This window comes from Fusarium pseudograminearum, chromosome 3, assembly GCF_000303195.2.
Source record: "Fusarium pseudograminearum CS3096 chromosome 3, whole genome shotgun sequence".
NCBI classification, from domain to species: Eukaryota; Fungi; Ascomycota; class Sordariomycetes; order Hypocreales; family Nectriaceae; genus Fusarium; species Fusarium pseudograminearum.
In genome coordinates this window covers 6,570,363-6,589,709 of record NC_031953.1, presented here as the reverse complement: position 1 = coordinate 6,589,709, position 19,347 = coordinate 6,570,363, and the positions used below count along the sequence as shown (strand labels likewise).

The 19,347-nt window shown below is 47.6% G+C and overlaps 9 protein-coding genes across 9 annotated transcripts; 3 read left to right on the top strand and 6 right to left on the bottom strand.

Annotated features, from left to right (window-relative positions):
• Window positions 1-801: 801 nt before the first annotated feature.
• On the top strand, window positions 802-1,574 carry FPSE_02391 (uncharacterized protein; the record flags this gene model as incomplete). The annotated part of the gene is made up of 2 exons (XM_009255510.1): window positions 802-898; window positions 961-1,574. 2 exons carry the CDS (start codon window positions 802-804, stop codon window positions 1,572-1,574), a joined length of 711 nt encoding a protein of 236 aa, XP_009253785.1.
• A 1,466-nt stretch (window positions 1,575-3,040) lies between these two features.
• On the top strand, window positions 3,041-4,022 carry FPSE_02392 (uncharacterized protein; the record flags this gene model as incomplete). The annotated part of the gene is made up of 3 exons (XM_009255511.1): window positions 3,041-3,233; window positions 3,289-3,537; window positions 3,589-4,022. The coding sequence occupies 3 exons, from the start codon at window positions 3,041-3,043 to the stop codon at window positions 4,020-4,022; spliced, it is 876 nt and encodes a 291-aa protein (XP_009253786.1).
• Window positions 4,023-4,118: 96 nt separating this feature from the next.
• Window positions 4,119-5,429, bottom strand: FPSE_02393 (uncharacterized protein; the record flags this gene model as incomplete). Its single annotated transcript, XM_009255512.1, has 3 exons — window positions 4,119-4,124; window positions 4,189-5,268; window positions 5,319-5,429. The coding sequence occupies 3 exons, from the start codon at window positions 5,427-5,429 to the stop codon at window positions 4,119-4,121; spliced, it is 1,197 nt and encodes a 398-aa protein (XP_009253787.1).
• A 485-nt stretch (window positions 5,430-5,914) lies between these two features.
• FPSE_02394 (uncharacterized protein) lies at window positions 5,915-6,871 on the bottom strand (the record flags this gene model as incomplete). Its single annotated transcript, XM_009255513.1, has 2 exons — window positions 5,915-6,636; window positions 6,694-6,871. The coding sequence occupies 2 exons, from the start codon at window positions 6,869-6,871 to the stop codon at window positions 5,915-5,917; spliced, it is 900 nt and encodes a 299-aa protein (XP_009253788.1).
• An 836-nt stretch (window positions 6,872-7,707) lies between these two features.
• Window positions 7,708-9,707, bottom strand: FPSE_02395 (uncharacterized protein; the record flags this gene model as incomplete). The annotated part of the gene is made up of 7 exons (XM_009255514.1): window positions 7,708-7,718; window positions 7,766-7,889; window positions 7,942-8,622; window positions 8,670-8,966; window positions 9,019-9,235; window positions 9,290-9,431; window positions 9,461-9,707. 7 exons carry the CDS (start codon window positions 9,705-9,707, stop codon window positions 7,708-7,710), a joined length of 1,719 nt encoding a protein of 572 aa, XP_009253789.1.
• A 1,042-nt stretch (window positions 9,708-10,749) lies between these two features.
• Window positions 10,750-12,181, bottom strand: FPSE_02396 (uncharacterized protein; the record flags this gene model as incomplete). Its single annotated transcript, XM_009255515.1, has 5 exons — window positions 10,750-11,057; window positions 11,106-11,387; window positions 11,439-11,550; window positions 11,603-11,832; window positions 11,881-12,181. 5 exons carry the CDS (start codon window positions 12,179-12,181, stop codon window positions 10,750-10,752), a joined length of 1,233 nt encoding a protein of 410 aa, XP_009253790.1.
• A 1,193-nt stretch (window positions 12,182-13,374) lies between these two features.
• FPSE_02397 (uncharacterized protein) lies at window positions 13,375-15,096 on the bottom strand (the record flags this gene model as incomplete). The annotated part of the gene is made up of 3 exons (XM_009255516.1): window positions 13,375-13,805; window positions 13,858-14,734; window positions 14,785-15,096. The coding sequence occupies 3 exons, from the start codon at window positions 15,094-15,096 to the stop codon at window positions 13,375-13,377; spliced, it is 1,620 nt and encodes a 539-aa protein (XP_009253791.1).
• An 872-nt stretch (window positions 15,097-15,968) lies between these two features.
• Window positions 15,969-18,050, bottom strand: FPSE_02398 (uncharacterized protein; the record flags this gene model as incomplete). The annotated part of the gene is made up of 5 exons (XM_009255517.1): window positions 15,969-16,487; window positions 16,547-17,162; window positions 17,211-17,255; window positions 17,312-17,503; window positions 17,560-18,050. 5 exons carry the CDS (start codon window positions 18,048-18,050, stop codon window positions 15,969-15,971), a joined length of 1,863 nt encoding a protein of 620 aa, XP_009253792.1.
• Window positions 18,051-18,493: 443 nt separating this feature from the next.
• FPSE_02399 (uncharacterized protein) lies at window positions 18,494-19,093 on the top strand (the record flags this gene model as incomplete). Its single annotated transcript, XM_009255518.1, has 1 exon — window positions 18,494-19,093. One exon carries the CDS (start codon window positions 18,494-18,496, stop codon window positions 19,091-19,093), a length of 600 nt encoding a protein of 199 aa, XP_009253793.1.
• Between the last annotated feature and the right edge of the window lie 254 nt (window positions 19,094-19,347).

Here is a 19,347-nt window from a genome sequence, read left to right as displayed (position 1 = left end):
TAGTAGATCAGCTTATGCTACTTAGACTATGGTCTTTAGGCTATTTATTTTTGTAACCTAAGACTTAGAAGGTCAACTTTTCTGCTACCCAGTAGATTGAGTCACCGAGTTCCTTCTCAACAAAAATAACCTTTTCCAGTCATGATCCTTCAGTTTGTTGCCTTAGCAGTGGAGTCCTCGGGACCAGCATTGCGGGTCGGAGCAACCATTCCGAAAGGACCTATTTTGCGGCTTTGCCTTTGGCTGATTTGTTGTTGCAGTAGGCCTTTTATAATTGGCCGAAGGACTGAAAGTAAGAAGTAAAAAGTCATTCGTTCTGGGGCGCAGTATCCAGCAAACGTCACAAAGATACTTCTACCGATAGGTCAAGGAGTAATGCAACTGAGCATGTAGTCTCGCTATTGCTGTGATTGGAGCCCAAAGTCTTCGTCAAGGGATAACCAATAAAGTATCTCATTGGATGGAGAGACTTGACCTTGGCCAGGAACATTCTGTTGTTTTTGGGAACATTGTGTAATTATGCAACAGCCACGTCGTGGCAAACCCTTGGCCAGTGCGTATTTCAAGATTCGCATTTGTTCTATGAATCAAACCCTAAAGTAGTGGCTTATCTTGTCAAGCTTTTTAAAGAGAACATGTGCGGTATCTTTATGTTATGTATAAAGCTGGGCTGTATGCAGCTTGTCGACACTTAGCCTTTCTCCTTACTTCAACCAACCTCACACATCATATCACAACAAACAAACGAGACGAAAGTGTCAACATATTTTCATCTTCTCAACACCACCCACTCGCTCTACAATGACGCTCAAGAAGCTAACGTTGCCGTACTATGCCCCTAACGCGGAGGCATCGGATAAATACCCATCATTCTGCCCAAGATTGAAGCCGTCAGACTGTAAGTCATGCACTGCCCCAATATTTCCTTGTGATATAGGCAAGCTGACTCCCAAACTACAGGCAACAAAAAGGTTGAGCGACCAGCGCCCATCGTCCACATCAATGGATTCCCTGGTGTTGGCAAGTCCACAATCGCTAAGAAGCTCCACGAACATATCAACAAGTGGAAGATAAAGGTAGTCCAACACCACGAACTTGACCTCCTGGCGAACACGATCAAGACACCCGAAACCTTCGATCACGAGCAACTGCGTCGCGCGACCCGCGCACTCGCCTTGAACACAATTGCCGAATCCGAAGACAGATTGGATACTTGCTATGTGTTTGAGGATTTCGCGCTCAACAATCAGGGCGGGTTCAGGATCATGGAAGAGTACCGTCTCCTAGCACTCCGTCGTGGATGCTCTTTGATCCGCATCGAACTCACGTGCGACGACGTAGCGTACAAAACAAGACTCAAGGATCAGGGACGAATCGATTTCCGCACAGAAAATGACTATCCCCGGCGTAGCTGTCTTACCTGTACGGACCAGAGACTCGTCACATCCCCTATACTTTGCAGGGGTTTCAGCGATGGGGGCTTGAAATCATTGGATGTCTCGAGCAAGCCTGAGCTTTGGACAGCGATGTCAGCAGCACATCATGTGATGGTGACATGGAATGCAGGATTATGAGTTTACTAAAATGGAAGAGGATCTATTGCTCTTACTTTGGTATTGAAAAAGTTGCGCCATGCTGAATGCTGTTTGGTACTGGTGGACTGTATTTTATTCAGGCGAGATGGAACTACATTACATTTATTATGCAGTCAAAAAATGTTGTTCTTGTCAAATCAGCCATTCCTCTTGTATCAGCCTGCTAAACTGCACTTTGTGTCAAAATTGACGATGGAAGTAAGTATCACAATCTGCATCCAGCTCACAGGCTGTGTCAAGGTATGGTCGCTGGTTGAACTCAACCCTCTGATTCGAAGCTACAGAACGAGGGGAAAAAATGGTGTTAGACTTTAAAAAATAGTGAGACACGCAAAACCATTGTGGGTAGACAAGATTATTTGCGAATGGAAAAAAAAACAGCTCCCCGAAACCTGGATCGAACAAGTGACCTTTCGATGACATATAACAATTACAGTCGAACGCTCTTCCAGCTGAGCTATTCGGGGAGATCTCCGAATCGGAGGAATAGCTATTGTTGCGACGATGGGTCCGTAATGGTATCTATATGGGCTAGCAGCTAAAAATGACAATATGACAAGTGTGATGTCGCGAATATTTATCTTCACTGCCAATATTCTACTTTCTCCAGCACACGTAGCTGAATGACAGTGTACAGATGTCTGTAGAGGTATATTCTTATCGGCTGTCATTTGCAGACTTGACGTTTCTGCAACACTTCCGGCTCTATGCATGGACATCCAATCCACCAGTCTGCCTCAACAGTACGCGTTTCTCGTTTCTCGTTTCTCGTATACAGATCAAATCCGCAGCAGGAGCATTGGTTTTTAAGCGTTGCACCCCAGTCTAGACAGTGTCGCGACACCCGACGAGACATACGTGAACCCGCCGATCCAGGAACTAAATACCCTTGATTCGCTAGAAGCATCAACGGAAGCACATCCGTTCAACAAGAACAAGTGGATGTCAATCTCATTCGCCTGACTGCGGCTGTCAGATCGGACAATTCCTGCTACCCTAACCTTATCTAGTAAAATCCGATGCATTGAAACGGCTTCAGAGATCCACTACGCGACCGAGCTGCGAGGAACGAGGCTATACGAAGCTGAACGAGACTGTGAAATGCAGGGGAAATATGAAGGTGGCTTAGCTACTCGTCCAGCGCTTTGCTCAGAGGTCCGTGAATACGCCTACCGCCAACTATTCGCTGATGAGAGTCAAGTTTCTCTTGTCTAATTTTAGTCGCGATAGAGATGGACTACTTATAAAGATGGCTAAAACTCCCAACGATAGATTTAGACAATCGAACATCAATCCTTCTTTCCTTTTCTCAATTCATATCATTCATCTTCTTTGACTTTCTGTTTGACAATCATTCCATCGATAACTAGTTCCTTGAACAGCGGTGTTGACGTCTGAACTTTCTTTTATTATTTACCATTGACTTTTTACCAACTTTGCCAACGATGAACATGTATCAACGAGATGCAGCAACTGATGCCGGCGACGCGGGTGGGTTCAAGCTATATCACTACGACCCGTCCATGGCTGGCGGTGCCATCTTCACGATCCTTTTTATCGGCACCACTCTCTTTCACACATGGCAACTGTTCCGGGGCCGATCTTGGTTTACCATTCCTTTAACCATTGGCGGTTTATGTATGTTCACTACCATTTAATTAACATGAGATACACACGCTAACCCATCGTTTAGTTGAGCTTGTTGGGTACGCTGCGAGATGCAAGTCTGCCAATGAAACGCCAGATTGGACGTTGGGGCCCTATATCATCCAAAGTATCTTTCTACTCGTCGCTCCGGCACTTTTCGCCGCTACCATCTATATGGAGCTTGGTAGGATTGTCGAGATGATCGATGGAGAAGGCCGGGTGATGATCAGCAAGAAGTGGATGACCAAGATCTTTGTTACTGGAGATATCCTGTCGTTCTTTCTACAAGGCGGAGGTTAGTAAACGCGCATCCACATTGCAATTTCGATACTAATTTTTAATGCAGGCGGTGGTTACCAGTCCTCCGGTACACTCGAGGCGCTGGACGCCGGAGCGAAAGTCATCATCGTTGGCTTATTCGTCCAACTGATCTTCTTCGGAGTCTTCATCATCATCGCCATCTCGTTCCATCGAGCTATCCTGCAGAACCCAACTGGTCGGTCGACTAGCGGACTTCCATGGAAGAAGCACATGATGGTTCTTTACATCGGCAGCTTGTTCATCATGGTGCGATCTCTTTTCAGAGCAGTTGAGTACATTCAGGGTAACAGCGGTTTCTTGCTCAAGCATGAAATCTATCTCTACATTTTCGATGCCCTCTTGATGTTCCTTGTTATGGTACTGTTCAACTGGTTCCACCCGTCCGAGATTACTGCTATTCTGGATGAAAGGAGGAGTGGTAAAGGGTACAGCATGGGAGCATTTACCGCATGCGCTTAGTGGCGACTTTTTATGAAGGTGTTAGTTTTGGAGGAGCAGCAGCATGTGTGTGTTGTGATTATAGTCGTCAATTATTAAATTTGCTTTGTTAACATCTTACACCTGTAACTTGAAGAGGCCATGCTATCCAATCTCTCCAATACGAACCTAGTAAATCCGCTACTACGTCAACTATATCGTGACCCCATCCTTCGAGAAACCAGGAGTCGTTTGTAAATTTATGCAACAGTGCGCCGTAGAACGAATACAATATCAAGGCCGGTGGCTGGCGCTGATGTAGCAGGGTGAAGTAAGCCTCGGGGGCAAATGGCTCAAGCAAAAAGGCACCTTGCCACGTTCTGTCGAAAATGGATTCGCTCGGCGATTCAGTCTCCATTGAAGAGAACTGCTCCATAAACATGTGACACCTCCTGAGGACTTGTAAAGTGTCCTCGTATGTCTGCGCATCGGGGTGATTCTTCCATACTTCTCTCGCCCGACAGAAATACTGATCGTCAGGATGTAAGTGCTGGTCAAGATCCAGTTCTTCAAAGTTGCCAATCATCAAGAGTTCCTTCAAAGGCCCGTCTCTCAGGGCAAAGAAACACGGCTCTAGCATGGTCTGAACACCACGCAGCATCGGAACCCAGCTCAAGCCCAGTATACGGTCTTTGCGGCTGACGCTCTCTGAATCGTCCCAAAGCCCTTGACCAAGGCGACCATGAATACCGAATACATAGAGCACGTTGAGTGATGACCACGCAAATAATGCATCGGATACTTCTTCCCGGGGCTGTTTTAGCGTATCGTTGAAGCCCTGTAGGCTTTGGTTGTGATAACGAGATGCCTCTCCTAGGTGCCTCAATCTGTCCTCTGGTTGGAGATATGCGATGTGGAGAGCGGCAAGTCCGAGCAGAAGCCGCATTACAAATGGATGTTTGAATGCGATTTGGGGGAATGTAAGTTGGAATGTGACCGACAAGCCTGAGTTTTTGTATATGTCATGGCTGGTGGAGATGGTCCAATGGTGAAGAAGTGCCATGTCTCTGATTCCGAATTCCACTAATGCTGAATCATTTGGCTGCTCTCTCAGGATGGATGCCAGATTAGGGAGTGGAGAGAACTGTCGAAGCTGAGGTGAGGGGGCATGTCCGAGGTAAGAGGCTGGTGAAGGGTCTGCAGAGAGGGATCGTATTTCGGTAGATGTGTATTCACATTGAGCCCCACGTCGCTGACAAGCACGACACTTTGGCTTTTCCTCAGTGCACTAATCAAAGTCAGTGTCAACTGCTTTTGTTAACGGTCGTCTACACTCACCTTGACACGACGCCTCCTGCAATCGGTGCACCCAGTTTTCACCTTTTTGTGGCCTCGACGTAGTTTGGAACCCTTCCTGGGCCCTGATGCGTCATTCTCTGCGTCGCTCATGGCAAGGGTGAGACTAGTAACGGAAAGTTTGATAAACGAGGGATTGGACGGGAAAAAGGAATGCAGAGGTCGGGGAGCGAGATGCTAAGGTTTTGTTGGCTTGCGAAATTAAACGGGATGGTACGAAGTCAAACGAGGTCTGAGCGAAGGGGGTCGATGTGGCTGGACAGTTTGATAGGTCGACTCAGGATGATTGTTTATACGGCCCACCATATTGTCACCCTTGACCAAGAGTAGTTAGTTACTCCCGGAAACCCCGTTCGCTTGTCTTTCTGATGTGGAGGTTGCTGAGATGGTACAGAGTCAAATGAATGGTTCGCTTGTGTTTGATGAACAAGTTTATTATACCTCTAAGTCTAGCAGAGGCAGACTCTACTTTTATTTGATATGGAAAAGTCTATTTGAGATTCGCGACAAAGGAAACAAGTATTGAATCTGACAAAATGGCTACCCCCATGCATCAAGCTCGTTACACAGCTGCTCGTCTAATTCCTTCGCTGAGACTTCCTTCGTGGGGGCTCTTCAACCATTTCCGAGGTGTCGTATGATGATAATTCCACGTTCTCGGCATCCGAAGTCGTCTTGACATCTTTCTGCAAAGAATCGACATACCAGATAACAAGAATGGCCATGACCAGCGCCATCAGAATAGCATCAAACACATACAAGTAGACCTCGTGCGAAATGAGATATCCACTGTTGCCTTGGAGATATTCCACCACTCGGAAAATGCTTCGGACGAGGATAAGAAAACTCGACACGTAAAGAACGTATAGATATCGCTTCCACGGAACGACACCTCGCACAGACTCGGGAGTAGGACACCTCATCAATCGCCAGTGGAAAAGGAACGAAGTGACAACAAAGAAGCCAAAGACCACGATCTGAACAAACAATCCGGCAACAATGATCTTCTCGCCCATGTTGTAAAGGTCCAGTGTGCCGGCTGACTGAATGCCTCCGCCGCCAGCCTGGAGACTAAACGCGATAACATCGCCTGTGACGAAGATGCGTGTAACCCATTGAACAGGTATGAGCGATAGATGAGACGCGCCAACAGTTCGAATCAATCGGCCGAGGATCATGTATATCGATGCGGCGAAGAGCGCGGGTGCGACGAGGATGGGAATGGCTTGGAGGACGAAGCCGCCGACGGAGAGTTTATCGAAGTGACCCCATATTCTACCGGCGTAACCTATCGTTTCAACTGGAGATGACCTGTTAGCTGGAGCTGATTGAGATGATTGATGCCTGATAAACTTACAGAGTCCACCGATTGTGAACGCGGTAAAGTAGTAAGCCCGCACACGGAATAACCGCCATGTATGCGCCGCTGTGAGAATGGCAAAAACTGCAACGCTGACAATTGCTGCTGCTAGTGAAGGATCGTAGCGGTAGAGCTTGAAGTCGAATGCTTCGGCGTCGTGGGAAGAATCGGCCATGATTGAAATGAAAGATACGCTTGAAAGTGGTGAATGTAAAAGAACGAGATGGTCGTACTACAACAAAGTAGTAGACACTTCTAATACTTTATACGTCCTGGTGACACTCGGGATTGCTAGGGACGGCGCATCGCTTTGCAATGCCCCAGTGGAACTAGGCCTAGTCCGTGGTTCGTGGCTTAGCGACCGATGTGAACGAGGTTGAGCGAGGCTCGTATACGAATCTTAACGAGGCCAAGATCTTGACCCACGCTTCGGCCGAATCTTAGCTTGGACTAGGATCATTCGAAGTGGACTCCAACACACGTCTTCTTCCTCTAGCACAACCTAGGAAATACCGACATGTCCATTAGCTTACCCGGCTTATACTCAATTCCTGATACTAGCACTGATCCTAGCCACACAACGCCATGTGTATTGAACAAATGAGCCTGCATGGGTGGCACCCGGCCTACTGCCACCCACGCGGGCTCCCCCGCCCAGTACCTAGGCATAGTGTTATGTAACCAGGATCGGTGTCAGTAATGGGACTTTGCGTAGGATACGCTGAGCAGGCTAAGTGACAAGTCGGTCTTTTTGGTATTTCCTAGGTTGTGGCGAAGAAAGAAGACGTGGGGATGAAGAGGACATGGGACGGAAGAAGACGTGAGCAGTGCTTTTGTATTGTGCGAGAATAAGGTTGTGTTTATGCCCTACTTTGTATGACTCTTAATGAAGGCCAGCTGAAGGCAATACTTTGTTTAAAGTTGTACAAACCACCAAATGACTCTTGATACAGGGAAACAAAAATTCAATTTGTGTTTAAAGTTGTGCCAATCACCAAAGTGGACTCATACTCAGATCGGATCTAATTGTTACATAACAACATACCAAGTATAGGTTACCAAAACACACCGTGATCCACGTCACCATGATCATGTTTTCCTGCAACAGGACAAAGTACCACGATCCCATTCTCCGCATCTTCTTGGCCAGGAATCGGCACATCAATATCGAGGTCGGCCATGAGCATCCCAACCTGTGAATCATGAATTAGTTATTGCTTGATAATGGCATATTACTTGACGGACCTTTCCCACTGTATTCTGATCTATAGCAGAAGCCCTCATGTTGTGCGCCAGCCGAACAGCCAGCGACGCCACAAACATGTTGGTCTTGCCAACCTCGGACATGACACTCATGAGAGCCGTAAAGTTATCTTCGCTCTGACGATTACCCGTCGTCGAGAAGTCTGTTAAGAAAAAGGATGCTGCGACGAAAGTGGCGAATGACACAAGGGGATTCCGGAACCTGATACTCAGATCTGAGACCAGTGCGACTGTCATCATAATCTGGAGTGCAGACTCCATGCATCGAGTGTTTATATGTGGCAAAAGCGACATATCAATCTGTGAACGAGTCGTTACTGAACGATGAATGCATATCAACGCTGTATGCAACTGTAAATTGATGAGAACAGCCGCGGGATTATCCATATTATCAGGACATCGCAAGTCCGAAGGTAGAGTTGCGAAAGCGTTGGTCACCGCCTCGTCTAGTTTTTGAAGTTGCGTCCAGTCGTTATTGTCTTCATCTTCCTCGCTTGCTCTGGAGAAGTTGAAGCATTCGTTAAACAAGTGAACTGCGACGACTCTGCAGGCGCTGGTGGATAGCTCGAACATGCCTTGGCCGAGAGCCTGCTTGAGCGTTATCGTAGCCACTGGAGTGCTGGATAGAAAAGCGTCGATAGATGTTGGTAACCGTGTTTGTATCTAGTCGAGATTAGTCCGGGTCTCAATCGAGAATGCGATATACGCACGCTTCGCCAGTCCATCATCGTGGGCCAACCACCAGTGCTGCTCGTGATCCGGTCAGTCGTAAAGACCGTCCAAAACGTCTTTCTCCGTTCCTCCTCCTCGGTGAAATCCCGTGCTGGGGGTAACGTCAATCCAGCAGCATTTTTACCGTCTAGACGGTGTAGGCCGAGTATGTGCGCCAATCGAATAGCTCTGGCAATACTCATTGACGCTCTTGAGAACCATAGGTGCTGTGCCTCGAAGTGGCTTATGAGAACCCAAGCTTGACAGTGGGCTAGCGAGACCTGTTCACTATCGCTCTATCAAGATATCAGCGTTGTACAACCTGGCTTTGTTGTAGTGGATAGATACCTTCATCTCGTCTGCTTGGATATACTGCCTTGATCGTACGTAAAAGGCCTCGGCCATATATGCGTGTGTCTGCGATGCACTTGCTCCAGCGGCTAGGATTGCATATTGTAGACACATTGGCGGTTGCATATGTACTGGCCTATACAGAGAGGCAATATACCTCTCACCATGAATCATGAATGAGTCGGATTGGAGTTTGTTGAAGTAGATACTCGTTCTATCCATATGAGTCAGAGTTCTTTATCTCATTGTTTCACATGTCATCACTCACAGCTCATCAACAATATGAGGAGGCGGCAACCTCTCAAATCGACCCGTGTCAATGAGTTCTGTGCTGAAGGGTTGAAACTCAGGTGGACTATTCTGTGATTCAAGTCTCGCCTCCAAATCCCCTACATCAGTCAATATCTTGACTGCACAGCAACTAGTACGCATTACATACTGATTCGACTTTGCATGTCGCGTAATCGCGGTCTCATGGTCGGATTGATCACTGGCTTCTTTCGCGCAGCCGGATAATCGCATTTCTCATTTGTCTTGGCGCAACGACCACAGATCGGAATCGCTTTGTCGCATTTTAATTTTCGGAATCTGCATAGCTGACACGACAAAGGTGAGAGTCCGCCTAGGTCTGATTCAGAGCCTGAGGGCGCCTGAGGCGATTGGGGTGAGCGGGAGTCTCCAGACATGGTGCTTACTATGGCAAGCTCGAGACTTGGCGCCGGATAGCGGGGACTTTGATCGCAACTGATGACAGTTGGGTCTGCATATAAGAGATGGTAGGCCTAAATAGGTTACGAGATCGACGATGCAAGAAGAAACTTGAGACAAAGTCAGGTCACTGTCGAAGATTGCCCACGTTTGCGGGGCTGTCAGCATGCTTTCCTATTCTGGGTTACTAAGAAATTATCTCACAGCAACTGATCAGAGGTGATTTCACGGCATGAAGTATTGATAACGATATTGAAGTTCCAACAATAATAAATCGATATGCTTCTGTCCTTCTCTATATCAGAAGTCATTGATATTGTAGATAATTATACTTGCCACGGCGAGCATTTCCCGCCACTGACAGCTATGCAAGCGCAGTTTTGGATGATCTACCAATGAGATATCGTCGTGTTGAACTGGCAAATCGGACACCGATTCATCCGTGTCAGCTCTTGTCCGCTTGTGGTAAAGTGTGCATAAATACTTTATACTGTTATGCAATGATAATAAAGAATTGTGAAAGACACAACGCGAGTTTGCCACAAGAATGACCAAAAGTCGACCATAAGAAGCAAGATTTGGAGCAAGGTTTATGATTTACTTGAGTGTGTTGATAGTTATATCATCGCAGGCGGAGGTGGGTTTTTGGGAACAATAAATGAGTCTCCGTTCAAAATCATTGAGAGGTTCTGTTTATAAAAAGAGGTCAAGCGAAAAAGAACAGTATCAACCAACACAAGCAAGTAAATTGCACCACGAAAAAAGCACTTCGCTTCCTTTTGGAATTTAAAAATGTATTTCTAAGTGTAAGATGTTATAATATAGTTACAATGGGATGGAACGACAGTTCACGGGAGAAAAAGATCTTGTGTACAGGGTAGGATCATGTACCGGTATTGAGCGATACATAAAATCGATTGAGTCGGAAAATGCTCATTTATTTACTACCAACTATATACTCCAGCATCCCAATCTCATAATCTCCCAATCCGGTCTTCAATCTGAGAATTCCAAATTCTCTTAGATAGCCTGGAGACCAGCAAGAACACCAGCCCAAGTCTCGCGAACAGTAGGCTGGATCTGGCTAGCAGGCAAGCTGAAGCCATAGGTACCCTTGTCTCGGAGCTCAATGGTGTAAGCGTACTTGGCCTTGGCGACACCCTGGACGTAGTCGATGCTGTCACCAGTGGTGGCGTACAAAGCACGACAAGAGTTACCAGCAGTGTAAGAAAGACCGGACTGGCCACGGATACCGGCGTTGATGCGGGCAGCAACAGATGAGAGAGCAGTCTCTTCGGGAGCGACGACGCTGCAGTCGTAACCGTAGGCTATAACATGTTAGATCAAACGGTAGAATAGTGATAATATGAACTTACGCCAGAGGATGTACTGTCCGTAGGAGTGGAAGTCAACGTAGAAAGAGATACCACGGCCAGCAGCGAGAGAGTTAATCTGGCCAACGATAGCCTTGAGCTCAGGGCTGTCACCAGCGGCACGGCCCTTGAAGGTCTCGTCACAGGGGTTAGTGGAAGCACCACCGGTCAATTCCCACTTGTAAGGCCAGTTGCGGTTGACGTCACGGCCAACACAGGTGCTTCCAGAGACGGTCTGACGGTTCTTGCGCCAGAGACGGTTGGTGGTCTGAGTGTAGACGAAACCTATCATCATGAGTTAGTATTTATACACACACGGCGTTGGGTGATGCTTACCATCAGGGTTAACAATGGGGGTGATGTAAAAGTCGTACTTGTCGACAATAGCCTTGACAGCAGCGTCGGAGGCGTACTTGGTCAACAGCTGGTAAGCCAAGTACTCGGCAGTCTAGAGCAAACAATGTTAGTAATGAAACATTCATCTAAACAACTATGCTTACCATAGTGGCAATCCACTCGCGGGCGTGGACAGTGCCGTGGAAGACGACAGCAGGCTTGGAGCCCTTGCCTCCGCTTCCCCAGATGTGGATACCAGTCAGAGCACGACCCTGGAAAGAGTTGCCAAGAGTGAAAACCTCGGACTTGGTGGGGTAAGAGGTCTGCAGGTCGGTGAGGAACTGAAGATGATCCGCGTAGGGGTGGTAGGCGGTGAACCACGACTCGCTGGGGACTACATCTTGTCAGTATCATTACTCGTTATCTTACTGCCATGACATACCAGCGTAGACAGTGGAGGTCTCCTCCTTGGCAAGGACAGCACCAACATCCTCGACCAAAACAGTCGCGTCAGAGGCAAGCTTCTTGACCTTGGCAACGTTCTCGGGAGCAACGACAATGTCGAGCTCCTCGCCAGCACCAGGGTTCAGGATGGTAGCAGCGAGCTTGTTGATGGCCTCAGCATCAGCGCCCTTGGGGAGGGTGACACGCAGACTCTTGAAGCCATTGTAGTCAACCTTCTTGGAGCTGGGAACAGCCGTGGCGAGAGCCAGAGGGAGAAGAGCGAGAAGAAAAGACCGCATCTTGGCAATTCGTTCTCGAGAATCAACAGCGCACGAGAGATGGTGGGTAAAGATTGGATGAGGTGCGGGGTTGAAGAGAACCGTGGATAGTGGCTGATGGCTTGGACTTTATAGTTACCGTCACCAATTAATTATTACTACTTGTTGTTTTGATATGACGATCATCAACACTATCTTGATCATCAGACCCTCTGATAACGCTATAGTTGAGCGAACTTCTGTCAATGATGCCATCTTGGCCAGACCCGGACCTTGACTCCAAAAAGGTAGGTAATTAAGGTGCTACAACATCAGGCACGGAAGCTCCCATATCTCCGCAAAGTACCTTTCCCAAACGGGCAGCTGAAAAAACCCCTGGCCAAGGTTGCATTATCAAGCCATGATCTTAGCTAGGAGGGGTCGGCAGAGCAAAGGTTCCTCTTTAAGCGCCGACAAGCAACGAATCATAGTTGAGAGTGACACGGCTGTTGACTCCGCGAAAGGAAAGTGGCCTCGGCAATGGTATATGCTTAATAGGCTAGTTTATATGTGATGCGATTAACACAGGCCATGATCAATTGAGTCAACACCTCCGGTGGAAAACACGCTTCGGTTATCGTCTTCTGGGGTGGTTCCTGATTCGCGGCTTATTATGTACCTTGATAGTTGGACTCTGCTATTGGTGTTTTGGTTGAGTCAATGCAGATGCAGACGAGATGAGAAGGAGGATACATGATAAGCTGAATCACTGCTCTAATTGCGTCATTCTTTGGGCATCAAAGTAGAAATATTGGTTCTTTTGTTGACTCTCAAAGTTCGTATCTGTCGGTCTTGGACATTCCTGGCATCTCGAATGTTCTGATCTGTTGATAGCATGTTCGAGACTCTGTCATGATCTGTGCCCCACCATACACTTGGTGTTTCTAGAACAATATTCGACATACTTTGTTTGATCTGAATGCGGGATAGTCTTAGCCTCAAAGGGAAGTTATTTAATTCCTGAATCAACAGGTCTATCAACGTGGGGTGATAAGCAATAACTATTAGTGATGGTAATGATGATAATATTAAGATAAGATTTATCGCTAGTCTATGTGTCTAAATGATGTGCAATGCTTGCAGAAAATGACTTTTAATCCAAGATTGTTGAAAGAAAACTTTAGCTGGCTGATCCCGGTTGAATTAGGAGTATGCATTTTATATGCGCGAAAAGCCTAGGCAGCGTCCTTTTCAGACAGCTGTCCAGAAGGAACCTCAACCTCCCAACGGCCAGACCAGACATCAATGTCCTTAGCTCGTGCAAACTTGCTGCCATAGGCGAGCTTCCAGCCAATGATGGGAATGATGAAAATGGGAATGCCGATATAAGACGCAATAAAGCTCGCCGTGTCCCAGTTACCCTTGAGGAAGACAGGGAAACCACAAACAAGCGTGATGATGACAGAGCCGATAAAGCCGAACCAGGCGGTGTATGGCTGCCAAGGTGCCTTCCAGGGCAGAGAATCACGGCTGATACCTTGGACCGTGAGAGCGCGGTGGAATCGGATGTAGGAGAAGCAGAGAGTGGCCCATGCGATGAGACCTGCTACTGTGCTGAGGTTGAGAAGCCAGCTGAATGCCTGAGCAGCACCACCAGAACCTAGACCTGGAGATTGTTAGTCCATAATTCATCAGACGATTTTGTTAATGAAACTCACTGAGGTAGGCCAAAGGTCCAAATAGCCACGAGGTGATGACAGCGACGTAAGGAACACCCTTCTTGGTTGTGCGACCAAAGAACTGAGGAAGTTGCTTGTCTGTCGTCATGGCGAGAATCATGCGAGATCCAACCCAACAGTACGAGTTACCAGCAGACCAAGCAGAAATCAAGATACAAGCGTTGATGATTGAAGGCAGAACCTTGATGCCAGCAGCCTGGATAGCAATGACCCATGGTGAACTCTTAGCATTGCCAGTGCCAGAGACAAGGCCCTCGTTTCTGGGATCAACGATCAAACCAATCAAGAAAGCTCCCAGGATGTAGAAGAAACCGATGCGGTAGGTGACGCGGTTGGCGGCCTTGGGAATTTCCCTGTGGGGGTTGATAGCCTCTGCGGCAGTGATGACGACGGTCTCAACACCGATGAACGAGAAAGATGCGTTGACGAAAGCTGAGAGAAAGCCGAGGAAGTGTCCAGATGAACCAGTGATGCCGTTGTAGTCGACCCAAGCACCAGGGTCGCTCCAGTATCGGAAACCAATCGCGTCGCCCTTGGGACCTCCGCCAGCGGTGATGACGATGGCGACAACGACAAGGCCGCAGAAGCAGAGGACCTTGATGGCACCAGACACGACTTCAGCTTCACCGAAGAATCGGACGTCCATCAAGTTGATCCAGAGGATGAGAACAAGACTGACGGTGATGACGACTGCGGGTGTGATGTCGGTCCAGTAACTGACTAGAACTGCTGATGCTGAACATTCTGCTGCGATGGAGATGGTGTAGCAGTAGCCGTATGAGATTGCGAGAGAGAAGCCAACTGAAGGGTCGATGAAGCGAGTTGCCCAGTGAGGAAAAGAACCAGCGGTAGGTAGCTAGCAGAGTCAGTACTGTGAGACTTTGTGTCAATTATAGTTAAGCTTACCAGTGTCGCAAGCTCAGAGATACTTTGCATGACACACCAAAGAACAGCGCCGACAACGAGATACGCCAGTAACAAACCAGCAGGTCCAGAGGTAGCATATGCCGAACCAGCGCCGATAAAGAGTCCTGTTCCGATACCACCGCAAAGACCGATCCAAGTGATGTGATAACCCTTTAGTCGTCTTTGCGTAGGCCCTTCGCCGCCATTGCTGAGAACAGGCTTCTCATCATCACTCTCATGCGTGTGTCCATACGACGCGTCCACAGGGGGAGCAGTCTCAATAGCGTCGTCGACGGGATAGTCAAGCGCCATAATTGCCAGGAAAAATAAAGAATAATAGTAACGTAATTGAATCAAAAGAAAGAGACCCGCCAAGAGTAAGTTGTGTTTTTATATAAAGGAGAAGCGAGAGTTGCGGCTCACTTTCGTCTCTCCGATTGCGCAATTCGAAGTTTTCACAGCTAGTGCGCGGTCTCCCCTAGAACTAGGTGGCAATGGGGAAGATTATGGGTCTTTTCAGGGGGCGAGATGCGGGACTTTGGTTGAATGTGGTTTGGCGCAGAGAATTAGGAAAATCTACTTCTCCACTAGCATGGTGACTATTTGTTCGGTGGAGGCGATGGCGAATGAATAGATTAATTTTGCGATATTTTATGGTTTGGAAATGGTTCGTTTACGAGGACTATCCTTCCGGTATAGGATCTTGATTGGCTTTGAGTGATGCTTTGTGTCATGGATGAGACTCGGTCAGCCAACTTGCTGATATGACCAGCAATCAAGTTCCACTAATGTATGGGACCTTTCATGTAGCCAAGATCAAGAGGTATCCGCATGTCAAAACATGGAGGTGGTCTTACAGCTGCACTTGGACCAAGTTGATGGGGTTGAAACCCACATGGTTAAGATCAGTGCATCGTTCCCATCCATCAGCATCTAGTCTACTAACTTAGTCAGTGTAACCCAAGGTCTACTGTAGGGCTGAAGGAGATCTAGTATGTGCTGGGGAGGCACTCTCATTAGCGGAAAGAATCCAGGCTCCCAGCCGTAGTATAACCAAAGATCAACAATAAAGAGGTACAGTATATTTCATAACATCTCATATCAGCCTAGCTATCGATATCGTGCATCATTATTCTCAAAAGACAATCTGGTCCCATAGCCAACTTGCACCTAACCTAATCATTTCAATAAAAGTCGTTTGTCCAACCGCATGATTCCTCTACAGAATAACAACTCCTGCCAGACCAATCACTGTCTTCTTCCTGAGCCTCAGGATCAATGGCATTCGTCCAAAGACGGAAAAGATTTCCTAGTCCCGCATGTTCTATCGTTTCCTCGTCTGGCGTCCAGGAGTCCGATAGCTTGAGCAAGTCGTCCATCTCTTGATAGATATCTCTCATATTTGGTATATGGGGCATCTCGTAAATAGAGAGTGGACGAGGTAGACCAGGCGGGTGGAAACCAGGTGGCGTAACCATAACAGGTGGAACAGGCATTGGAGCGGGCATTGGAAGAGGAGGAATAGGCGGCAAGTATCCCTTGTAATCCAACCTTAGTATCATGCCAGGACGACGAACCGAATCCCAGGTCTCGGACGTGACGGGCGTTTTATTCTCTGTGCAAATAGTATAATTGCAGTAGGCCTGTCCTGGAGGCCGACCCAGGACAGGCTGACCGTGCGCTGGCAGTTGATCTCTCAACATCTAGTGAAATTGATATGTAAGCGCTCGTTCCACTGAGTTCAAACAAAAGAACAACATACCTGTACGGTTTCGCATGCAGTATAAGGAATGGTCCACTTCTTGTCGTCTCTATCAACAACGTAAATGGGCTCATAAGTTTCGCCAAGTTTGAAGAAGAGCGTGAAAGATAGTTCCGAAGTGTAGGGAACCTTGTTGTCGATCCCAGCAGACGAAGCTGTTCTTCTAGCCGACATGGCGATAAGAGTCATGTCACGATTGTTCTTTCGTTTTGCAATAGAGATTGCTTCGTCGATGTCCTGACGGACGGTCTGGTCAAATGAGTCGTATTGTTCCATGAGGCTGGGACGTCTGTTCCAGAAATGCTTGGTGGTCAGCTTGCGTAAGGTAGTTATGATTTCCTTTTCTTCCAGCGGCAGCTTCGCTACATGTTGCTTGCCGTGTCTGATGTGGAGGGTGTACGCTTCAATGTCTTCATACCACCACTCATCGCATGAAGTGCGCGAGAACAGACGTTGGAACCAGTTTTTAGAAGGAGTGCCCAGATAAGAAGTCGTATCTGAAGACGTTGTGGTATCATCCTCTGTATCTCCGGGAGTTGGGACGATAGTGTCAGATACATTGCTGACTTTGGAGTTGACGTCTTTTCCAACATCTTCGGTCTTGTTCTCGTCGGGACTATCTGTGTCAATGGCATGGTTTCGAAATCAGAGAGGCCTGGCTTACACTGGAACATTTACTTGTGCAGAAAAAGTCTCTAGAGTAATAGAACTAGATGCCTCGGAGTTAGACCAACGATACCACACGCCTTCGACACAAGATCTTACCTTAAAGCTGCAGTCAAATCTATCTCTTCTCCAATAGGCGTTGTGGTCGAAGAAAAAGTAATTTCATTTGTCCAGCGTTCCCGGTTCTTTTTACACTTCTTGTGGTATGCCACGCGTCGTTTAGCAATGCTCTCGGCAGAGACTCGTATCGAACGTTCACGCTCCCAATCCCCGGGAGAACGCGTCGTAGTACTACAAAACTTTGGTTAGCCTTCTCTGCCAGAGAATGATTGTAAGATGATACAAACCTTGATTGAAACTGAGCGATACTCCCAAGAAGAAAGCGTAGTGTGAGCTCGAATTTGACTTTTCGTAGTTCCTGTTGACAAACTTTGAGACGAAGGCTTAGCCATTGCCAGGTTTTGTAGTTCGAAAAGGTCTTGTTCGTCAAAGAGGAAAGAAGACATTCGACTCGTTCGATGCTCAGACGGCCAATTTCTTTATTTTCATCGTGTTGTTCGTCTCGATGGACAAGTAGGACAAGAGTTCCTTCGTACAGAACCCGGCAGGCATTAGCAAGGCCGTTGATGTCGTTTTTGCAAACTTCGGTAAAGGCATCCGGGGTTTGTTGAGATAATTCGTGTAGTTTTCGAAGTGTCGACGATGTGGAGTAGATAAGGGACAAGAGGTTAGGAATGCCACTTTGTCTGGCCTCGTGATATGTCTCAGTCTGTAGGTCAAGTGAACTTGACAATTTGGCACCCAGTTGGGCTATGTCCAGTATGTTCAAGTCCGCCATTTCGTTGTCAACGGTGAGCGAAACAGAGAAAGTGAAGAAACATGTTTGGTCTGGGAGTTGAGCATCTAGCCCCTCTTTATGCTTGAAAGTCCTTCGTCGACCTGCTGCGATGATTGCTTATGGTCTCCCAAATATACCCCTCCATGCCTGCAGGTTTAGAACGTCGACCAGTCATCTTGTCTAGTCCAGACTGCTGCCTGGACTGTGTCACATATGGAGTAATTGAACAACATACCTCGCGTAAGCCACAAAGATCGCGATTGGCGCAGCTGTTAAGGGCGTGTCTCCTCTGATTGCCTATAGCTGAAATGCACGTGACTGGTTTTCACTTACTTGATCCTTCCCGCGTTGGCATGACAAGAACAAAGAAACTTGAACAGAACATCTTTCATTCTTCAACCACAACTCTACAGCCATCGAACACGCAGAAATACTGGCTCACAATGGCGCCTCTTCTACTACGGTTGCCAGGAGAGCTGCACAATACCATACGTGCTCTTCTAAGCGCTGTTGATATCAAGAATCTCCGCGCAACCTGCTCTACCTTGGCGAAAACATTCCCTCTTCGTTTCGACCGCGTTTTCATTTCCGCCAATTCCCTCAATATTGAGGTTTTCCTCGCTATCGCCAATAACGAAATATTTCGCCACCAAGTCACTGAAATCATCTGGGATGATGCACGCTTCCGCACTGGACCAAACGTAGAAGAAGAAGAACGACAGGGTAGGGAACCCGAAGATTTTACTGAGTATGAGTGTCCACGCTGGTTCCAGAAGGGGTGTTGCGATTACGTTTATCGTGTACCTGGACGTCGCGTGTGTCTGAAAGAGTTATGGGCACATTATCAAGCACTGGTGAACGACCAAATACAAGTTGTTTCTTCCAATGCCGACATTGAAGCTTTCAACTATGGCCTTAGACGTTTTACCTCGTTGAAGCGAGTCACCATCACACCTTCAGCTCATGGAAGGCCCCGGAGCCCGCTCTACAGAACACCCATGATCCGAGCCTTCCCTGCCGAATTCGACTACCCTCAATCCTGAACCTGGCAGTTTAGTGGCAGAAACTTCCGGGACCGCAATCCAGTTGATACTTTTCCCTGGGTATCTGATGGTGACGACACTCCCTACCGGGACGTCTACGACATTGAATGCACAGCCGAGGCCTACGGGGACTAATGGCGCGGATTCCGGCTGGTTATTAGAGCCTTGAGTGAGAACCCTGGCCATACTATATCCGAGTTTGTTATTGGGGGGGGGCTGAAGTCGAATCTGGATTGAACTGCCGAATCTTTGAC